Raw genomic sequence first — 23,548 nt, forward strand, 5'->3', positions numbered from 1 at the left:
AGAAAGGTCATATATATTTTGCTGGAGACACTCGTTGTAGTCCCTACAATGATAGGGGATTGGCGACAATCTCGCCACAGGATGGCTACGGACACAAGTCTACGATAACTAGGTTGCCAACGTAAATTGGTAGCTCTGATTTGGTCATTAAGTTGACGTACGTTTGGCAGAATGGACGGGAGAACGCGATGGCTGTCTTTGTTGGCGATCAGCTGTGCGTTTGTGTATTGGGTGCCTGTGAATGCCCATGTTTCGGAGGGACAAGAATCAAACAACGAAACAGAACGATACCAGCTAGTTGTGTTCGACTTTGCCAGAGTGGAACTACCTTATGTGATTTGTCTGTGGATTCTTATTGTTAGCTTGGCCAGAATAGGTAAAAAAGACCGGGTGACACCTGTGAGATTGGTGTAAGAAATGGGGGGGGGGGGTCAATGCTATCTGAAAATGTGAAAAACCTTTCTTTCAACTACACCAATTTAAAACGGTACCGTATATATCCCGTTACAGTTTCTAAATATCCATATCAACATATTTGGGGAAAACAGTTTTCATAGAAAGCAATAATCTGCTCTAACCACAATATAACCATGAAATTAGTCCTTGATATAACAGATATACTGTAAGACAAAAGAAATGTAAGTAGTGTGTTTAGATTTTGAAAGAGTTTAATTCACTAAATACATCCCCGCCATATAGTATAGTTGTCTTAGATTATAATTATATATAAACCTGTGGTTTACTGGTTATTGATTGTTTAAAGGAGTGACATATTTTCTAACACATGTGGTATATATGCCGCCTACGTATCTACTACAAACAAGCTACATACTGAAATACAATACAATCTATAATCATGTTATTTCCCCATAATAATATTGTGACGTACATCAACAACCCACCTGGCCATCTACGCTCAGCTGGATTGACAAATCTATAAAAGGGATTCAATAGAATCGCACAAGAATACCTGGGTAATCATATAAATGACGATTTTATAGTCTTTGTGAAACTGTGGATACTCTTGCGGCAATCTTGTAAAAAGAAAATTCTAAAAATCCATTAGTGATTTCATGTCTGCATTCATTGATTGGACCAAATCTTCCATTGTAATTAGGCAAACATTTTTATGTATTAATAGTTATAGGCAATTAAGGATGTTAAATAATACTGATTTGACAGATAAACCCATTTATTACCATAGGCATTAAAAATCTGCTGTTTATTTTTAATAAAGAAATTTGAAGTTTAAAGGAATAAATAGTTTCATCAAATCCATGTTTAGTCCCTAAAATTGAGCATTTTCAAACAGAGAATTTCCTGAACTATTCCTGTTTTCTAATAAAAATATAAGCTCTGATGATTCCATCTGAAAGAAATGCCCTAAAGATGCCATTTTAATGTTCTTTTTTCCCTAGGGTACACAAACACATTTTTATGCTTTAAATACAAGCAGGGGTAATCTCCCTCCTGGAAATCGCAAAAAGTTGGCAAGTATGATGGTCCTGAAAACCTTGAATACATTTGAAATATAAAAAAAGATAACAAAATATTAAGTCCATTCTATTAATATTGATCAGGGTAATTGAGAACCCGCTATAATAATCTCTCCGCTGAATATTTTCATTTTGTAATACATGTATATGGTGAAGTTGAGGTCACATCTATCTCTTCCCTTTGAAATTTGTGTATCAATAACATGATCTCCATAAATATCAGGAAGTTAAAAACAAAATGATTATTTTTTTCTCCAACTAGTAGCAGTACAGATACAATATGTTCATACATATATGTACCGTAAATCTTGTAATTATCTGACGTCCAGACTTTACACCTGTGATACACAGGTGAGAAATATGTAATTATCTGTCAAGTGACACAGTGACACCTGTTCCAGGAATAGATAAGATTAATGCTAGGAACATGAAAGGTCAGGGATAAATCATGTGATATTTGTGGAATAAGTGGTAAGTGGAAAGGTTATTTTACAAACCATATATATAAGATCTTAGTCTGGACCAAGCAAACTGTTTTTCAGATAGGGGTAATAAAGTAATGCCAGTTTGGGGAAATGGTATTGAATTCTATATTAATGTCAGGAAAATATTTGACATATATATATACATTCAATTTTAAATAATACAAAAAAAAAATGCTAAATTTTTAAAAACAATATTCATGTTTTTGAAAATTGGGTAAAAGAGGCTTGATGGTATTTTAAAATTCAGTTACAACAGTTATTGACATGGATAAAAGCAGCCAGGTGAATTGGTTTGGTATGTAGCCAGGTGAATTGGTTTGGTATGTAGTCAAATTTGTTCATATTGTACCAGTAATATCTACATCAAAACATTTAAGAAATACACTAATCTGTTATCAGGACTGTTTTTTCCGCAATGTTGTATTTCTCACTCCAACTCGCTCCTGGTTCCAGAATACAAGTTCAAGTGAAACATCTAGATTATTTTGTAAACTGGAAACCTCTCTATTCTGATCTAAGATTTATAATATATTTACCGTTGATGATGGTTTACGTTGATTTTAGTGTATACAATGAGCTGGGATGTGATTACAGTTCCTGAGGAATACACGTGTAGAATATTAGATTCTTGTGGTCAATATCAGCTTTAGAAACTGGAAAATGTCAAATAGATATGTTATGATATAAACCTAGCTTTGAATTCATTAAAACCAATAAATTAAAACTGCAGCCTGGAGTTGGAGACATGTAAACAATCGCTGTGGTTGACCACGAGGGTTAGCTCTGTTGACAGTCGCTGAGGGATTAATTGGTTGGGAATTATCTGCTGAGCAATACAAAGATGTTGATAAATATTGAGGATCTACCAATAGACTAATAACTTAAGACTTTTGAACTTCAGACCACAGAGATAAACCAAATAATTTCACTTCTGGTACATCCCGTTGGTCTGACGTGACAACAGAGGAATTTGTCTATCTGGTCAGCCAGAGTGTTTACTTTGTCCTATAACTAGGTCATCTACGATACTGGCCTAATAACTCCAGCCAAACCAAACCCATTTGTTGTTTACCAATACAGTAAAATGATGGCAAGCAAGGTTTTTTGACAAATAAGGATTGAACAGCGTTTTTTCAACTCAACTTGGTATAAATGGTAGGTGTAGCCCCCCTGGGGGCAGAGGGCCGGGGCCCAATAGGGGAAATAAAGGTAAAACTTTTAAAATCCTTCTTCTACCGTACAGATTAAGGTATTTTATCCTAATTTAGTCTGGAACGTCCTAGGGCCAAGGGGACTCAATTTTGTATAAATGGTGGGTGTGGCCCCCCTTGGGGCAGAGGGGCGGGGTCCAATAGGGGAAATAGAGGTAAAACCTTTAAAAACCTTTAGGTATTTTATCCTAATTTAGTCTGGAGCATCCTTGGGCCAAGGGGACTCTATTTTGTATAAATGGTGGGTGTGGCCCCCCGTGGGGCAGAGCCGTTTAGGGGAAATAGAGGTAAAACCTTCAAAATCCTTCTCCTACCGTAGGGATAAAGGGATTTTATCCTTACTCAGTCCGGAGCATCCTTGGGCCAGGGGGAATCAATTTTGTGTAAATGGTGGGTCTGGCCCCCCTGGGGGCTGAGGGGCATGGCCCAATAGGGGAAATATAGCAAATTCTTTAAAATCCTTCTTCTTCTGAAGGAATGAAAGGATTTGGTCCATATTTGGTGTTGAGCATCCTTGGGTGAAGAGGAACCAATTTTGTATAAGCAATGGGTGTGGTCTCCCAGGGGGCAGAAGGGCGGGGCCAACGCAAATCGGTTACATCCATATTGCATGGAGCCTGCTAGGGCTTCATGTTTAATATGGTTGTTACGGATTTGCGTTCATACCGGCATGAAAGGTTAAAAAAACACACTGTTCAATCCATATATTTACATTTTTACTATAGAACAATGTGTTTCTCCCCTTAAAGTGGTTCAGTTTCTACTAAATTCTGTGTTTACGTACATAATGGCAAGTGTCAGACTAAGTTCAATCGCCGATATAATGGAGGCATACTATTTAAGTAGATATAATGGAGGCATACTATTTAAGTAGATATAAAGGAGGCATATTATTTAAGTAGATATAATGGAGGCATACTATTTAAGTAGATATAATGGAGGCTACTATTTAAGTAGATATAATGGAGGCATACTATTAGTTTCAACCAAATTAAGTGTGTAGATCCATATTCTAGTATGCATGTAACATATATGCAAATTCTACGCTACCTATATCTACACCAAACTTCAACAACTGGACCACAGCGCTCACTGTCCTGAAAGTGGGGATATAAATTCACAGAATTTGCTTATTTTTGACAGCACAGTACGTGATGAATTCTCTTGCCGCTTTATAATTGATTTTATTTTACATACAAACATCTGTAACATGCCCAATTTGATATGGACAAGTAATGATGTATCACCAAGATATTAGGGTTTGATTTAGCCTGAGCCCACTCCGCTGTAGATGACTAAGTATTGAGCTATAATAAAGATTACAGTTTGTACGTTTCTATTCATTTCGTATGTTTCAGCATTCCATCTACACCACAAGCTACCCACAGTTATTCCTGAGAGTTGTCTCCTCATTGTTCTCGGCCTCATCGTTGGTGCTATCCTCCACTACAGCCATGTTGCCACTACCAGCGATTATGTCCTTGATGCCAACATATTTTTCATCTACCTGCTTCCTCCCATCATCTTTGAGGCAGGCTACTTCATGCCCGTTCGTTCTTTCTTTGACAATCTCGGTACCATCCTACTTATGGCAGTGGTCAACACGTGTATCAGTTCTGGCCTCATCGGAGTATCCTTGTACGGCCTGTCCTGCTGGGGGCTGTTCGGCCGTAACATCAGCCTCCTTAGTTGTTTCATTTTTAGCAGCCTTATATCTGCGGTAGATCCAGTTGCTGTCCTTTCAATTTTTGAAGAAGTCCATGTCAATCAGATGCTTTACATCATTGTGTTTGGTGAATCACTCCTTAACGACGGCGTAACTGTGGTATGTATATTTATGTAAAAACAGGTCAATTTCTTGTTTACAGTTAAAAAATGTAATGTTTCTTGTTTACTTATTTGATTATCACATATTCATTACTGAAAATCTGTCCAAAAAACTAAGAAAATTCTGTGGAATGTCATTATAAGGGTTTTGTACCTTAGACTTGAAACATACACATGGCAATAAAGAGTCAGTTCCTTAGTACTACAGAGACATGGCAATAAAGGGTGAGTTCCCTAGTACTACAGAGACATCAATAAAGGTTGCAATTGAGTTCCTTAGTACTACAGAGACATCAATAAAGGGTCAGTTCCTTAGTACTACAGAGACATCAATAAAGGGTGAGTTCCCTAGTACTACAGAGACATTAATAAAGGGTGAGTTCCTTAGTACTACAGAGACATCAATAAAGGGTCAGTTCTTTAGTACTACAGAGACATCAATCGTTCTAGGTTCCTTAGTACTTCAGAGACATCAATAAAGGGTCAGTTCCTTAGTACTACAGAGACATCAATCGTTCTAGGGTCCTCAGTACTACAGAGAAATCAATCGTTCTAGGTTCCTTAGTACTACAGAGATATCAATAAAGAGTCAGTTCCTTAGTACTACAGAGACATCAATCGTTCTAGGTTCCTCAGTACTACAGAGAAATCAATCGTTCTAGGTTCCTTAGTACTACAGAGATATCAATAAAGAGTCAGTTCCTTAGTACTACAGAGACATCAATCGTTCTAGGTTCCTTAGTACTACAGAGACATCAATCGTTCTAGGTTCCTCAGTACTACAGAGAAATCAATCGTTCTAGGTTCCTTAGTACTACAGAGACATCAATCGTTCTAGGTTCATTAGTACTACAGAGATATCAGTAAAGGGTGAGTTCCTTAGTACTACAGAGACATCAATCGTTCTAGGTTCATTAGTACTACAGAGATATCAGTAAAGGGTGAGTTCCTTAGTACTACAGAGACATCAATCGTTATAGGTTCCTTAGTACTACAGAGACATCAATAAAGGGGCAGGTCCTTAGTACTGCAGAGACATCAATCGTTCTAGGTTCCTTAGTACTACAGTGACATCAATCGTTCTAGGTTCCTTAGTACTACAGAGACCATACACATGGCAATAAAGAGTCAGTTCCTTAGTACTACAGAGACATGGAAATAAAGGGTGAGTTCCCTAGTACTACAGAGACATCAATAAAGGTTGCAATTGAGTTCCTTAGTACTACAGAGACATCAATAAAGTGTCAGTTCCTTAGTACTACAGAGACATCAATCGTTATAGGTTCCTTAGTACTACAGAGACATCAATAAAGTGTCAGTTCCTTAGTACTACAGAGACATCAATAAAGAGTACTACAGAGACATCAATAAAGGGTCAGTTCTTTAGTACTACAGAGACATCAATAAAGGGTGAGTTCCCTAGTACTACAGAGACATCAATAAAGGTTGCAATTGAGTTCCTTAGTACTACAGAGACATCAATAAAGAGTCAGTTCCTTAGTACTACAGAGACATGGCAATAATGGGTGAGTTCCCTAGTACTACAGAGACATCAATAAAGGTTGCAATTGAGTTCCTTAGTACTACAGAGACATCAATAAAGGGGCAGTTCCTTAGTACTACAGAGACATCAATCGTTATAGGTTCCTTAGTACTACAGAGACATCAATAAAGAGTCAGTTCCTTAGTATTACAGAGACATCAATAAAGGGTCAGTTCCTTAGTACTACAGAGACATCAATAAAGAGTCAGTTCCTTAGTATTACAGAGACATCAATAAAGGGTCAGTTCCTTAATACTACAGAGACATCAATCGTTCTAGGTTCCTCAGTACTACAGAGAAATCAATCGTTCTAGGTTCCTTAGTACTACAGAGACCATACACATGGCAATAAAGAGTCAGTTCCTTAGTACTACAGAGATATGGCAATAAAGGGTGAGTTCCCTAGTACTACAGAGACATCAATAAAGGTTGCAATTGAGTTCCTTAGTACTACAGAGACATCAATAAAGTGTCAGTTCCTTAGTACTACAGAGACATCAATAAAGGGGCAGGTCCTTAGTACTGCAGAGACATCAATCGTTCTAGGTTCCTTAGTACTACAGTGACATCAATCGTTCTAGGTTCCTTAGTACTACAGAGACATCAGTCGTTCTAGGTTCTTTAGTACTACAGAGACATCAATCGTTCTAGGGTCCTCAGTACTACAGAGAAATCAATCGTTCTAGGTTCCTTAGTACTACAGTGACATCAATCGTTCTAGGTTCCTTAGTACTACAGTGACATCAATCGTTCTAGGTTCCTTAGTACTACAGAGACCATACACATGGCAATAAAGAGTCAGTTCCTTAGTACTACAGAGACATCAATCGTTCTAGGTTCCTTAGTACTACAGAGATATCAGTAAAGGGTGAGTTCCTTAGTACTACAGAGACATCAATCGTTCTAGGTTCCTTAGTACTACAGAGACATCAATCGTTCTAGGTTCCTTAGTACTACAGAGACATCAATCGTTCTAGGTTCCTTAGTACTACAGAGACATCAATCGTTCTAGGTGCTGTACCACATGATGGAGGGATTTATAGAGATTGGAGAGGATAAATTAATTGCGATTGACGTCGCCACGGGCCTCAGTTCTTTCTTTGTGATAGCGCTTGGAGGGACCCTGATTGGGATCCTGTTTGGACTGTTCGGAGGTTTCATCACTAAATACACCCAACATGTGACAGTGATTGAACCACTGTTTGTCTTTGTCCTCGGCTACCTGATGTATCTTACCTCGGAAATGTGTCATCTGTCTGGAATTCTGGCGTGAGTAGATAAACGTGGTCTCAGATAGACAAAGCTACCGACAGAATGACGATTTACATGATTCAGTTGATGAAGTCATTCTGATCTTGATATTTTAGATAATAAATTCTGTATTCAAAAGTACCACATTTAAAATAATATATTTAGACATGCTAGTTTAAGAATACAGTTTCCCTAAATTTAGCTGATGCAAATGTTTTCATTGTTTTACTTGAAAAATGTAATAAATAGAAAACTTAATGGTTTTCCAATTAAATATCATATATATATATATATACCCGGTATATATATCACTGGTATGGCAGAGTATCGGTTTCTCTCGTACCTCAGGCTTGTGAAAAATATTGGTATTTTGCCATATTCGTGAAATATTTTGGTATTCAACGTGAAACCATTAAATATACTCAATTTACTATATTTATAAAAACTACATGTACCTGGTACCTTTAATGGTTGTGGTGTTTTACATATAGTGGTTAACTATTTATATTTCAGGTTGTCGTTTGGAGGAATTGTCCTCCGCCATTACCTAGAGGCAAATATTTCACGCAAAACCAAAACCAGCATTAAGTATTTCATGAAGATGTTGGCAAACATCAGCGAGACGATTATCTTCATGTTCCTGGGTCTCTCGACAATGGTAGACACCCTAGATTGGAATCTCAGCTTCATTCTATTTGCTCTGCTCTTCTGCCTGTTATACAGGGCCTTAGGTAAGTTTTTCCCGATGAATGTTTTGAAATTGATAGGTTTTAGTCACATATCTGATGTACACACTATTGACAAAAGGGAGATAACTGTGTGCTGTTTGTTGTCATGTCATCCTCTTCCCGTGTGTGGTGGATATTGCTCCCCTCCTTTAAGATGGGTTTTATTAACTAATCTATTTTAACAGATCATTGAATAAATAGTTCTCATATAATACTATTGAATTAATAAAAACAGATATAAAGTATGTAGACAGTATTCATATTTTGAAACAAACTTCTTTCTCAAAATGTGAAGATTTCTTTTAGATCTAATTGTAAATGCGACCAATATTCGTGCCATAGATATTATGGCAGGAAACGGCGTATCAGGGGCTACTCACTCTATAACAAACCTACTAATAGTAACAAATTCTTTTCAAAAGATTTTAAAGGGAGCTAGACTCTGCGAAGTCACAGAGAAACTTGATAAAGAGCGCGAGCTAGACTCCCCTGTTACACTGAATACTTTATGAATGCCATGTAAATATGAAAAAACTGTTTTCTATTATTGCATCGCAACAAAGTATAACATAAAACTTAACAATCATTTAAAGGTATTTGCTTAATATGCGTAAGATTATCAAATTGATTTCTTCATTCACGCAAGAATATAATGTAGGAATGTACAGTTTCTGTGAATGCTATTTGTTCCAGGTGTGATAATTCTATCATTCATCCTGAACCGCCGTCGTCTGGTGAAATTGACAGGGATCGACCAGTTTATCATGGCCTATGGTGGTCTCCGAGGTGGTATCGCCTTCTGTCTCTCTCTGTCCCTAAAGGAGGAGTTGGTTCCCGAGAAACGCCTCTTCATCACAGCGACCATCATCATAGTGTTCTTCACTGTGTTCGTACAGGTATGGTCTGGGATTATACAGAATATAATGATAATGTAGGATTATAGCAGTGGTTTAGTATGACTGAAGAACAGGGATCAGTTGTAGGTTGGAGTTTGGAAAACACACCAAATAGAGATTAGTGCAGGTTGAGTGGGGGAAGGGGTGTACTAACTCGTTAGATAAACATCAAGTCTTGTAATATTTATTAGTATTAGCAGCCCCTTGTAGAGACATTGTTTTTAACCTAGTAAGTCTGTATGTTTGGATATTTCAGGGTATCACCATCAACCTAGTAAGTCTGTATGTTTGGATATTTCAGGGTATCACCATCAACCTAGTAAGTCTGTATGTTTGGATATTTCAGGGTATCACCATCAACCTAGTAAGTCTGTATGTTTGGATATTTCAGGGTATCACCATCAACCTAGTAAGTCTGTATGTTTGGATATTTCAGGGTATCACCATCAACCTAGTAAGTCTGTATGTTTGGATATTTCAGGGTATCACCATCAACCTAGTAAGTCTGTATGTTTGGATATTTCAGGGTATCACCATCAACCTAGTAAGTCTGTATGTTTGGATATTTCAGGGTATCACCATCAACCTAGTAAGTCTGTATGTTTGGATATTTCAGGGTATCACCATCAACCTAGTAAGTCTGTATGTTTGGATATTTCAGGGTATCACCATCAACCTAGTAAGTCTGTATGTTTGGATATTTCAGGGTATAACCATTAAGCCTGTGGTGAATGCTCTTAAAGTCAAGAAAGAAAAAGAAGGTGACCCATCACTTCATGAGAAAATCAATGAAACGGTAAGTGAACAATACCAGTAGTGGTGGGTTGTGTAGTAGACAACTCGGCCAGACTAGATGTTTTCTTTGGCGGGTTTGTCTTGAAGTTAGGTAGTCTATTAGTATGTTGAACAACATAAGAATATTGTAAGTGTCTTGTTTAAAACATGAATATATCATGAATTCAATCCTAACTTACGCAATAGGTAAAATAGATAATCTTAACTCACCTTTAAAATTCTTATGGTAACAATCTAATATTCAAATTCAAATTTGTAATTTATTTTTGTTAAAAAACAAGTTAATTTTAACCTTTGACCTTAATATAGTTCATCGACCACTTGATGGCAGGCATTGAAGGTGTAACTAAGCGATCAGGACACAATTTGATGCGGAGCAAGTAAGTCAAGCAACAAAGAATACGATAGTACTTTTATAATAATCAGATCACACGTCTTGTGATAGAGTCATAGGCACTGTGTTGACACTTCTGAGATGAACTTAAAATTCAAAATATGAACAGTTCAGGGAACAGAATATTTGAACAATGGACAAGGAGTGGCCCAAAAAAAAAATGTATTTGAATCAAATTTAACAAAATATATAACATGTAGTATAAATGATATAAACTGTCTTTTTTCAAGATTGGCCCTGGCCTTGGGAAAATACCATCTTCCTTAATTTTACCTCAATGTGGTAAAATAATTGCTGCAGCCTCGATGTGATATTATTCTCTGTAGAAGTAACTGCCTGTAGGATACTCCACTTCAAAGTTATCATTATTATTAAAGCGGTCCATATTTTAATTGATTTATGTCTTTGTACCATAACCCAACCTAATAAGTAATGTCTATTTTTGTTGTGTTAAAGGTTCCGTCATATTAACCACAAGTATATCAAGCCATGGCTAAATCGTGAGTCGGTCAAACTGACCACTACCAAGGCTGACAAGGTCCTGGACATCTTCCACAGTATCAGTGTCCAGGATGCCCTTCATCAGATGGGAGATGGTGAGGCTGTGGAGGTCGTAGGAGGTCACAAGCTCCCTCTGTTGTCAGCAGAGTAAGTTATCTCCCTTGGAGAAAAGTTTATCATTCCTTTTTCTAGTCACCTGAATCTTTTCCTGTTTGTTACATGAAGTGATGCCATCAGTTCCCTCTTGTTAGTAGAGTTATCTCCTCTCATAAGACTGACTCAACAACTTCAATTTACAATCGCATACAATTGTTTGAAGAGATAAACTCCCTCTTGCCTTTAGAGTTTCCTCCCCTTGATGAGACCCCCTCGCCCAACCTCCATCCAACATATCTTTTACGCATCATTTTCACTTAAAATACTTATTTTACATGCATTTACATTAAGCATCAATAGCAAACTGAAGTGTCACAAATGATAATTTGATACATAACACAGAACACACATATTGAGTGAAATGAGAATTATTGTTTTTTTGATCAAGTGCAAAAAGGTAGGCAGTGGTGGATCCAGAGGTTTTTTTGGGGCTTCAGGAAAAAAACAAAAACTGAATTTTCTTAAAAAATCATGTATTTTCATCAGTTTCCTCAATTTTTCCCCACATAGAACCCCTCCCCCCCACCCCCCCTGGAACTTTGGAATCACCCCCCAGATAGGTCTCTAGATTTGCCACTGGTAGGGTAACTAAATAATTGTTCCCAAAAATAAAGTTATCTATTCTAGATAGAAATTCTGTTATACCAATTCTAGATGGTATGAGGCATTATTGCAAGACTGATTTTGCACATGGGGTCATACAATAAATCTGGTTAACAGATAGCTGACTGGAAGTCTCAGGTTTTTTTTATTGTGAATTTAATTAGAAATCAATGAAGTCATTACGTTTTTTGTTGAAATGTTTAAGTAATAAATCTAAAATCTGCAATATTCTTTTCAGGTCTAGAATGAATGGTTACCATCAGGACAATGCAAAAAATGGTAGAATTGTGCCTTCCTTAAACACTGAGAAAGATGCACACCTTCACCGCCTTCTCAACGAAGGCATGCTCAGAACAAGGACCACAGTAAGTACTTTTCTAGCACATTCTGGCCCCGTATTCATGAAATCGTTCTCATGCTCAATCTTGGACTCTGTGCTCAAACCTAATTTATTGTGTCGCCTACGACCGATATCGGAAAGACACATAGGCGTTGCTTTTCCGACGGCGTCGTCAACAATGTTAAGGTTTTGCGTTTAGCTCTGTTTCTGACAAAGTTACACCAACAAAACCTTGATCATAGATGTAACATGGGTAGTGGAGCCTACTGCACTAAAAACATTTCATTGATTTCTGCATTTTTTTGGTAAAAACCTCAAATTTCTGGACTTAGAAAAAAACTCAACGGTAAGGTTTTGCGTTTAGCTCTTACATATTAGGCTGTTTCTGACAAAGTATAAATGCTACAGCAACCAAACTTGGGTCATAGGTGTATCATGGGATGTATAGCTGAATGCATTACACTCTTTACTAGCATTTTAACGATTTCTGTATTTTTTTTGCTAAAAACCTCAAATTTCTGGACTCAACGTTAAGGTTTTGCGTTCAGCTCTTGCATATTAGGCTCTTTTTGACAAAGTATAAGAGCTACACCAACCAAACCTCAATCATACATGTATCACGGGTAGTAGAGCCTACTACTCTAAAAACATTTCATTGATTTCTGCACTCTTTCGGATAAAAACCTGAAATTTCTGGACTTTAAAAAAAAAAAAATGTTATGATTTTGCGTTTAGGTCCGTTTCCTTATGTACTATGTCAAATGCTTATTATATTGACAAAGCGGGACAGGCGACACATATAATTACGCGTAATTCTTGTGTTCATTTGGGATGAAGCACCCTTGGTAGAAAGGGAACCAATTTTGCATAAATGGTGGGTCTGACCCCCCCTTTTGGCAAAGAGGCAGGGCCAAAGAGGAAAAATAGCTTTTAAATCCTTCTGCTTCTGTAGGAATGACAGGATTATGTCCATATTTGATCTAACGCATCCTTGGGTGAAGGGGACCTAATTTTGTATCAAACATGTGTCTGACTAACCATGTACTACATGTACACCTCCAGTGACACCACGCTATTCTAACTTCAATTTTGCTAACATTTCCAGGTGAGCGATACAGGCCCTCTGGGCCTCTGGTTAAGATTTACATTTGACTTTTTGATCGTTTGACATGATTTAAGTGACTTACAAGAAAGCTGGTTTGAGCACAGAATCTATGCTTGAGCACAAAAACAGTTTCATGAACACCGGGCCCAGACCTGGGAGTTCACAGTGTCCGGAACTTGGATATACTCTAAATGGAAACTTATATGGTTTTCCCCATTTTTGTATTGCAGATTTCATGACACTTTCAAACTTGCTGAAGGAAATTTTAAAAATTGACAAGAAATAGATGATGTTGTCATCCTTGATTAGAAAGTTATTCATTTAAAAAACATGTGTGTAAGATATATCTATCCCTATAGCAAGGGAATATAGGTTATATGTCTCCCATAGCTATGGGTGTAAGATATATCTATCCCTATAGCAAGGGAATATAGGTTATATGTCTCCCATAGCTATGGGTGTAAGATGTATCTATCCCTATAGCAAGGGAATATAGGTTATATGTCTCCCATAGCTATGGGTGTAAGATGTATCTATCCCTATAGCAAGGGAATATAGGTTATATGTCTCCCATAGCTATGGGTGTAAGATGTATCTATCCCTATAGCAAGGGAATATAGGTTATATGTCTCCCATAGCTATGGGTGTAAGATGTATCTATCCCTATAGCAAGGGAATATAGGTTATATGTCTCCCATAGCTATGGGTGTAAGATGTATCTATCCCTATAGCAAGGGAATATAGGTTATATGTCTCCCATAGCTATGGGTGTAAGATGTATCTATCCCTATAGCAAGGGAATATAGGTTATATGTCTCCCATAGCTATGGGTGTAAGATGTATCTATCCCTATAGCAAGGGAATATAGGTTATATGTCTCCCATAGCTATGGGTGTAAGATGTATCTATCCCTATAGCAAGGGAATATAGGTTATATGTCTCCCATAGCTATGGGTGTAAGATGTATCTATCCCTATAGCAAGGGAATATAGGTTATATGTCTCCCATAGCTATGGGTGTAAGATGTATCTATCCCTATAGCAAGGGAATATAGGTTATATGTCTCCCATAGCTATGGGTGTAAGATGTATCTATCCCTATAGCAAGGGAATATAGGTTATATGTCTCCCATAGCTATGGGTGTAAGATGTATCTATCCCTATAGCAAGGGAATATAGGTTATATGTCTCCCATAGCTATGGGTGTAAGATGTATCTATCCCTATAGCAAGGGAATATAGGTTATATGTCTCCCATAGCTATGGGTGTTAGATATATCTATCCCTATAGCAAGGGAATATAGGTTATATGTCTCCCATAGCTATGGGTGTAAAATATATCTATCCCTATAGCATGGGAATATAGGTTTTCTGTCTCCTATAGCTGTGAGTGTGAGATATATCTATCCCTATAGCAAGGGAATATAGGTTATCTGTCTCCCATAGCTATGGGTGTAAGAGATCTCTATCCCTATAGCAAGGAAAATAGGTTAGTTTTCTGTCTCCCATAGCTATGGTTGTTAGCTATATCTATTCCTATAGCATGGGAATATAGGTTATGTCTCCCATAGCTGTGAGTGTGAGATATATCTATCCCTATAGCAAGGAACATAGGTTAGTTTTCTCCCATAGCTATGGGTGTTAGATATATCTATCCCTATAGCAAGGGAATGTAGATTATATGTCTCCCATAGCTATGGGTGTTAGATATATCTATCCCCATAGCAAGGGAATATAGGTTATGTCTCCCATAGCTATGGGTGTTAGATATATCTATTCCTATAGCAAGGAACATAGGTTAGTTTTCTGCCATAGCTGTGGATGTAAGATATATCTATCCCTATAGCAAGGGAATGTAGCTTATCTGCCTCCTATTGCTGTGGATGTACAAGATCTCTTATACGATTTCTCCTACACCTCACAGGTGCATTCCCAAGATTTGTTAGGGAAATATAATCTTGTCTTTACCTATATAGTGAAAGACAGCTTACAAACTCTCAAACTTACAAACCATTGTGTCATCACTTGATGCAGTGTAACCAGGGTAGCATCATCAATTTTGTCAATCCTTGTGATGTCACTCCTTGTGATGTCACTCCTACTCCTTGTGATGTCACTCCTCTTGATGTCACTCCTACTCCTTGTGATGTCACTCCTACTCCTTGTGATGTCACTCCTTGTGATGTCACTCCTACTCCTTGTGATGTCACTCCTATTCCTTGTGATGTCACACCTTGTGATGTCACTCCTACTCCTTGTGATGTCACACCTTGTGATGTCACTCCTTGTGATGTCACTCCTACTCCTTGTGATGTCACTCCTTGTGATGCAGACAGAGAAACTTCAACCTTTGGGATAAGATTTTTGAAGTTTACCACTCTAGTAAACTTCAAAAGTCATATCCTGAGGGTCCAGATTTCTCTGTCTATATCATGAAATGGAAATAGATTCTATAAACTTTCCATACCATGTAAGGTGCCTACCATGGTTATGGCTTTAAGATGGGAATGTCTATATTACATAGCATGGGGTGTAAAATATCAGTTTTATCAAGTTGAATTTAAAATCTCATTCGATACATTGCAATAAAAATTATTAACTGTTGTACACAACTACCATCATTTCAAAAATAAGTTAGGTAGAACTTAACTTGATATCAAGTTAACAGCTGTTTTCTAGTAAATATGTCATTAATATTTGTTGGCAGGATTCAAATGAACTTTTTGTACTTGTTTCTCTGCAGTGTGTAGTCCACCAAAAGAACTCTGTCCTGGAGGCCGAGGAGCACAAACGCCATGTACGACCAGCGAAGCTCTTCACTGTAGTCAGTGGAAGTCACCACAGTGTTTCACCTCACAACTCACATAGCAACAGACACACTGAACACACTTCATTCTCTCCAGAGGTCACAGGTATGTACTCAATCATTGTTACATAGAACACACTTCATTCTCTCCAGAGGTCACAGGTATGTACTCAATCATTGTTACATAGAACACACTTCATTCTCTCCAGAGGTCACAGGTATGTACTCAATCATTGTTACATAGAACACACTTCATTCTCTCCAGAGGTCACAGGTATGTACTCAATCATTGTTACATAGAACACACTTCATTCTCTCCAGAGGTCACAGGTATGTACTCAATCATTGTTACATAGAACACACTTCATTCTCTCCAGAGGTCACAGGTATGTACTCAATCATTGTTACATAGAACACACTTCATTCTCTCCAGAGGTCACAGGTATGTACTCAATCATTGTTACATAGAACACACTTCATTCTCTCCAGAGGTCACAGGTATGTACTCAATCATTGTTACATAGAACACACTTCATTCTCTCCAGAGGTCACAGGTATGTACTCAATCATTGTTACATAGAACACACTTCATTCTCTCCAGAGGTCACAGGTATGTACTCAATCATTGTTACATAGAACACACTTCATTCTCTCCAGAGGTCACAGGTATGTACTCAATCATTGTTACATAGAACACACTTCATTCTCTCCAGAGGTCACAGGTATGTACTCAATCATTGTTACATAGAACACACTTCATTCTCTCCAGAGGTCACAGGTATGTACTCAATCATTGTTACATAGAACACACTTCATTCTCTCCAGAGGTCACAGGTATGTACTCAATCATTGTTACATAGAACACGCTTCATTCTCTCCAGGGTCACAGGTATGTACTCAATCATTGTTACATAGAACACGCTTCATTCGCTCCAGGGTCACAGGTATGTACTCAATCATTGTTACATAGATCACACTTCATTCTCTCAAGGGTCACAGGTATGTACTCAATCATTGTTACATAGATCGCACTTCATTCTCTCCAGAGATCACAGGTATGTACTCAATCATTGTTACATAGAACACGCTTCAGTCTCTCCAGGGTCACAGGTATGTACTCAATCATTGTTACATAGATCGCACTTCATTCTCTCCAGAGATCACAGGTATGTACTCAATCATTGTTACATAGATCGCACTTCATTCTCTCCAGAGATCACAGGTATGTACTCAATCATTGTTACATAGATCACACGTCATTCTCTCCAGAGATCACAGGTATGTACTCAATCATTGTTACATAGATCACACTTCATTCTCTCGAGAGATCACAGGTATGTACTCAATCATTGTTACATAGAACACACTTCATTCTCTCCAGAGCTCACAGGTATGTACTCAATCATTGTTACATAGAACATGCTTCATTCTCTCCAGGGTCACAGGTATGTACTCAATCATTGTTACATAGAACACACTTCATTCTCTCCAATGGTCACAGGTATGTACTCAATCATTGTTACATAGAACACACTTCATTCTCTCCAGAGGTCACAGGCATGTACTCAATCATTGTCACATAGAACACACTTCATTCTCTCCAGAGGTCTCAGGTATGTACTCAATTATTGTTACATAGAACACTCTTCATTCTCTCCAGAGGTCACATGTATGTACTCAATCATTGTCACATAGAACACACTTCATTCTCTCCAGAGGTCACAGGTATGTACTCAATCATTGTTATATATAGAACACACTTCATTCTCTACAGAAGCCATCATCAGCTTCCCTTCCTCACACACGATCAGCAGGCATTCAGCTATTAGAATGCAGGAAATATAGTTTGGATAATATTGTTTTGACAATACCATAGTCTTGTGCAAGACAACAATGTTTTCTAATGGATATATAACCTATATATATATACTGGGTTTTATGTATACCTCATTCACAGTATTAAGGTTTGAATAAGTAAAAAGTTCATGCACAAAATTCTTTATTGTTTTTCTCCTTTTTTCTCCTTCTTCTTATGCAGTTGTGCGGAAGTGCTTAGGGTGTTTCTTTGTTAAATCATGTGTGTAGATTTAAAATGTTCAGTATCTGATTTCAACTGGTATAATGTGTGTTAACATTAATATCAGAGGCATAGAGCATCGCTCTATAAGTTGGAACAAAATACTTATTACAGTTTACATGAAAGTGCTTTTTTGACGAACATTGATATTAAATTTTTCAGTAGTTAAAAAATTGTATTACTTTGTTTTTGTAGATGATGTCTTCGATAGGGATTCTGATGAACATGATAATGTGACTTTGAACTTCAAACCTGATACAGAAGATCTCAAAGAACCAATCAGTAAGTAGACAATGACAGTGCTAAACTACGTAGGCTAGCTAATTTCTCATTCATTTATAAAGAGCGTAGAAATGAAGATTTTGAGTCAAATAGTTAACTCTGCTATGAGTGACAGATCCCAGAACTATGTCATAGGAAGCGGTACACAGTTAACTCTGCTATGTGTGACAGATCCCAGAACTATGTCATAGGAAGCAGTACACAGTTAAAGCTCACTTAGTCTTTCACATTATAGTGTTTTTTTCTGGACTTTTCATGGCTTTTCGAGATTTTTTTTCTTTATGGTAACCTAATAGAGTTACCTCCCTGTAAACTTCTTCAAAACATATAAGAAAGAAGGCACTGGTAATATCTAACACATAGGAAGGCACTGGTAATATCTAACACATAGTAAGGCACTGGTAATATCTAACTCATTGGAAGGCACTGGTAATATCTAACTCATAGGAAGGCACACTGGTAATATCTAACACATAGGAAGGCACCAGTAATATCTAACACATAGGAAGGCACACTGGTAATATCTAACTCATAGGAAGGCACACTGGTAATATCTAACACATAGGAAGGCACACTGGTAATATCTAACACATAGGAAGGCACTGGTAATATCTAACTCATAGGAAGGCACACTGGTAATATCTAACACATAGGAAGGCACTGGTAATATCTAACTCATAGGAAGGCACTGGTAATATCTAACACATAGGAAGGCACTGGTAATATCTAACACATAGGAAGGCACTGGTAATATCTAACACATAGGAAGGCACTGGTAATATCTAACACATAGGAAGGCACTGGTAATATCTAACACATAGGAAGGCACTGGTAATATCTAACACATAGGAAGGCACTGGTAATATCTAACACATAGGAAGGCACTGGTAATATCTAACACATAGGAAGGCACTGGTAATATCTAACACATAGGAAGGCACTGGTAATATCTAACACATAGGAAGGCACTGGTAATATCTAACACATAGGAAGGCACTGGTAATATCTAACACATAGGAAGGCACTGGTAATATCTAACACATAGGAAGGCACTGGTAATATCTAACACATAGGAAGGCACTGGTAATATCTAACACATAGGAAGGCACTGGTAATATCTAACACATAGGAAGGCACTGGTAATATCTAACACATAGGAAGGCACTGGTAATATCTAACACATAGGAAGGCACTGGTAATATCTAACACATAGGAAGGCACTGGTAATATCTAACACATAGGAAGGCACTGGTAATATCTAACACATAGGAAGGCACTGGTAATATCTAACACATAGGAAGGCACTGGTAATATCTAACACATAGGAAGGCACTGGTAATATCTAACACATAGGAAGGCACTGGTAATATCTAACACATAGGAAGGCACTGGTAATATCTAACACATAGGAAGGCACTGGTAATATCTAACACATAGGAAGGCACTGGTAATATCTAACACATAGGAAGGCACTGGTAATATCTAACACATAGGAAGGCACTGGTAATATCTAACACATAGGAAGGCACTGGTAATATCTAACACATAGGAAGGCACTGGTAATATCTAACACATAGGAAAGCACCGGTAATATCTAACACATAGGAAGGCACACTGGTAATATCTAACACATAGGAAGGCACACTGGTAATATCTAACACATAGGAAGGCACACTGGTAATATCTAACACATAGGAAGGCACACTGGTAATATCTAACACATAGGAAGGCACTGGTAATATCTAACTCATAGGAAGGCACCGGTAATATCTAACTCATAGGAAGGCACTGGTAATATCTAACTCATAGTAAGGCACCGGTAATATCTAACTCATGGGAAATTTTATCATCAAAGCTTTACCTTTGAAGTACTTGCAATGTGCATGTCAGGGGAAGTTAGAATAATGTATGTTTCTTGTTATTTTTTGTTAATTCTGTGAGTCATTTTCTATTCAATGGAGAATAAACACAAATTGTTTATGATTTTAACAATGATGGCTAAAATCTTATTACAGGTGAACCATTACCACCAACAACGACAGCTACGGAACTAGAGTTGCCATGGAAACGACTCTTATCACAAGAGCCAATCCCATCAATGTCATCACGTGTGTCTTCATGTGAGGAGCCGCTACATGCTGAAGCGCCATCCTGGGTGAACAATCTGTCGTATAATCACCTGTTGGCCTCCGGGTCACCCTATGCCTCACCTGAGGTCACCTTTGTCCCTGTTATTAAGGAAACCAAGGTATCTATTTACACAGTGTTTCCCCCAGCCCCCAGTAACGAGGGTGGATTAATGCCCCCACCTTGGTCCACACACAGTGAGTGCTCACAAGAAGGTGACGCCCCACTTACTTCAATCAATACGTGTCACCCAGGTGACAAGAGTAACAATTACCTGTTGTCTAATCATATGTCACCCCCTCCCTCCCATCACATCATCATACCCACCATTCAGCACCTGGATGGCTCAGTATCGCGGGGTCAGATTAGTGAGGAAGGGGAACATAAACCCCTCCGGTCCCTGCCAGGGTCCGCCTCTGCACCGGACCTCCCTAAACACTGGACACACTTCAATCCCAAAGGCAGGCTACACTCAGAATCTGTGTTAGAGGAGGCAAAGCTCCAGGAACAGCTTCAGAGTCGTGTTCAGGAATGGTTGTATACAACCAATGATAACAACGATGGGATTATCATTGACCTTGTAAGTCAGGGCACGCCAGATAACCTCAGTGACAATGATGCAGATGATGAGAGTGATGATAGGGAAGACGACAACGAATTAGAAAGTAGTCATTTATAACAACAGTCCACAAGTAGGAGTAGTATTTCCTGATGTGCCTCATATATAATCCTTGATGACTTGATGGAGCAGTTTAACTACTAATTGCGTAAGACTGTGGTATCTTATAAGGCTTTCACACAGACGTTCTGGATCTGAAGGTTGGATCTACATGGTTTATGTATTCCCAAATGTTCTCGGAGAACATTCCAACCGTACATAAGAAAGCTCCTTGATGATATATTGAATTATAAATGCCTTCAAGCTTTTCTTAAAGCATGTGTCGCACTGACATTAAAAATGAGATACCAGGCCTGGTTGCTCAAGGTTGGTCAACTTTCACCAGTGGTTAATGAAAAATTCAAATTGCTGCCAATCAGAAGCGTTGGCTTTCAAAGCGAAAAGAATCCTGAAAACACAGACGTCGTATATGTCGTAACAACCGGGCAGAAGTGGAATGATATCAGATGTTCTTGATTTTGTTGTATTTAGATTTTTAAATTCTCCCTAACCACTGGTTACTATAACCAACCTTTGAGCAACCAGAGCCAGGAGTCATGTAAAGCTACCTAATGATGCATTAAAATTAACTTTATATTGTCGTCATAATTTATGTATTTACAAAAAATATGACCATAAAATATGCTTGTTATGCCATTCCCAATAATTGTCTTTTGAAAAATATAAACAAAAATGTTGTCTTTAAATAATGTAGCGAAAATAATCACATGTTTACGCATACATAGAAAAAGATTGATTTGAAAGTTTAAGCTAATGTGTTGCTAATGTAACGAAGCTTGATACAGCTGGATTCCGGTCCGAGGTATTTAAAGCTGGACTCTGGTCTGAGGTATTTACAGCTGTAATTGGGTCCGAGGTATTTATATGTATATAGCTGTATTTATAAAACTTGTGATATTTGATTTAGTGTCCTACAAGTCTCACCTTTATTGTGATCAACTTAAACACACACATGTACATAAACACACATGTACATAAACACACACATGTACATAAACACACATGTACATAAACGCTGGTACTGAAGACTATTAGTCAGTCTGTTAGAACTTCCAACATATTTCACTAAACCATCCATTATGTCAGTTGTCACATTTTTCAGTTAAAAGCAACACATTTCAGTGGCGGATCCAGAGACCTTTCTGGGGGGGGGGGGGGGGGGTCCAATTTTCTGGGTGTGTTTCCATGTGAGAAAAAATTGAGGAAAATGGTGAAAATACATGATTTTTAAAGAAAATTCTCAGGGTGGGGGGGTTTCCTGAGCCCAAAAACAACCTCTGGATCCACCACTGCATTTATAGGAATGTCATTTAAACAACAAACAGGTGTTGGTCAGTGCGAGTAGCCTGCACATGGTCATGAACATGTACATGTGTGTATTTCATTTTAAATGGATGTGTATGTGTATTAAATGTTAACATGTATTTCTGCGATTTGAACATCATGTGTTCAGAGTGAACAGCTTTACCTTTTATCATAGGATTGGTTTTACTGTGATTAACTATAGGGATTGTACACAGGTTAGCTATTAACTATAGATTTATACTCTGGTTAACTAATAACTATAGAGCTTTGTACTCTGGTTAACTAATAACTATAGAGCTTTATACTCTGGTTAACTAATAACTATAGAGTTTTGTACTCTGGTTAACTATAGAGTTTTGTACTTTGGTTAGCTATAGATTTTGTAAAATGATTAACTAGACATGTTCGTACTGTAGTTAAGCATTCCATATTTTATTTATTAAAATTTCTTTTTGACCTTAAAAATGAAAACAAAACTGTGCTTGTTTCAAGAAAAATGTTCCAGCTGTTTTCCATGATTCCATATTTATGTCTTTTTGTTTTCTGGTTGACATTGGTTCATGTTAGTTCTGATGAAATCAGTGGCAGTGTTTCTTCTACTGTAGGGAAGGGTTGCTTGTTAAATGATGTACAAAATGTAATTATTTTAATTAAATTTTAGCGCAATATAATGGTACTTTTCCTGAATTGTGTTCGCCAATTTCTGTTAATGTCAGTTTAATATAACATACATGGACTCCTGTTTAAATGCTAAAAATGTAAAACAGTTGTGTCAAAATATTGGTGGATTAATTTGTCCTGAATTTATTAAACTAGATGTACATTACTAGTCAGAGAAAAGCTCTCTTTTCTTAAATTTAATTTTTATAGAACCAAAGATCATGATGAAATTTATATGTTCCAAGAATGAAGTGATTTTTAAATGTTGTGTGTTTACAAAAAA

The 23,548-nt window shown here is 37.5% G+C and overlaps 1 protein-coding gene across 1 annotated transcript; it reads left to right on the plus strand.

The window, feature by feature from the left end:
- On the plus strand, positions 1-22,452 carry LOC110462655 (Na(+)/H(+) exchanger beta-like). Its single transcript, XM_021516729.1, has 12 exons — positions 1-376; positions 4,551-5,017; positions 7,575-7,831; positions 8,327-8,544; positions 9,235-9,437; positions 10,144-10,233; positions 10,542-10,612; positions 11,083-11,274; positions 12,125-12,251; positions 16,073-16,241; positions 18,408-18,494; positions 20,510-22,452. The coding sequence occupies exons 1-12, from the start codon at positions 172-174 to the stop codon at positions 21,298-21,300; spliced, it is 2,877 nt and encodes a 958-aa protein (XP_021372404.1). The 5' UTR covers positions 1-171; the 3' UTR covers positions 21,301-22,452.
- The last annotated feature ends 1,096 nt before the right edge of the window (positions 22,453-23,548 follow it).

This window comes from Mizuhopecten yessoensis, unplaced genomic scaffold (assembly GCF_002113885.1).
Source record: "Mizuhopecten yessoensis strain PY_sf001 unplaced genomic scaffold, ASM211388v2 scaffold1461, whole genome shotgun sequence".
Taxonomy (NCBI): Eukaryota; Metazoa; Mollusca; class Bivalvia; order Pectinida; family Pectinidae; genus Mizuhopecten; species Mizuhopecten yessoensis.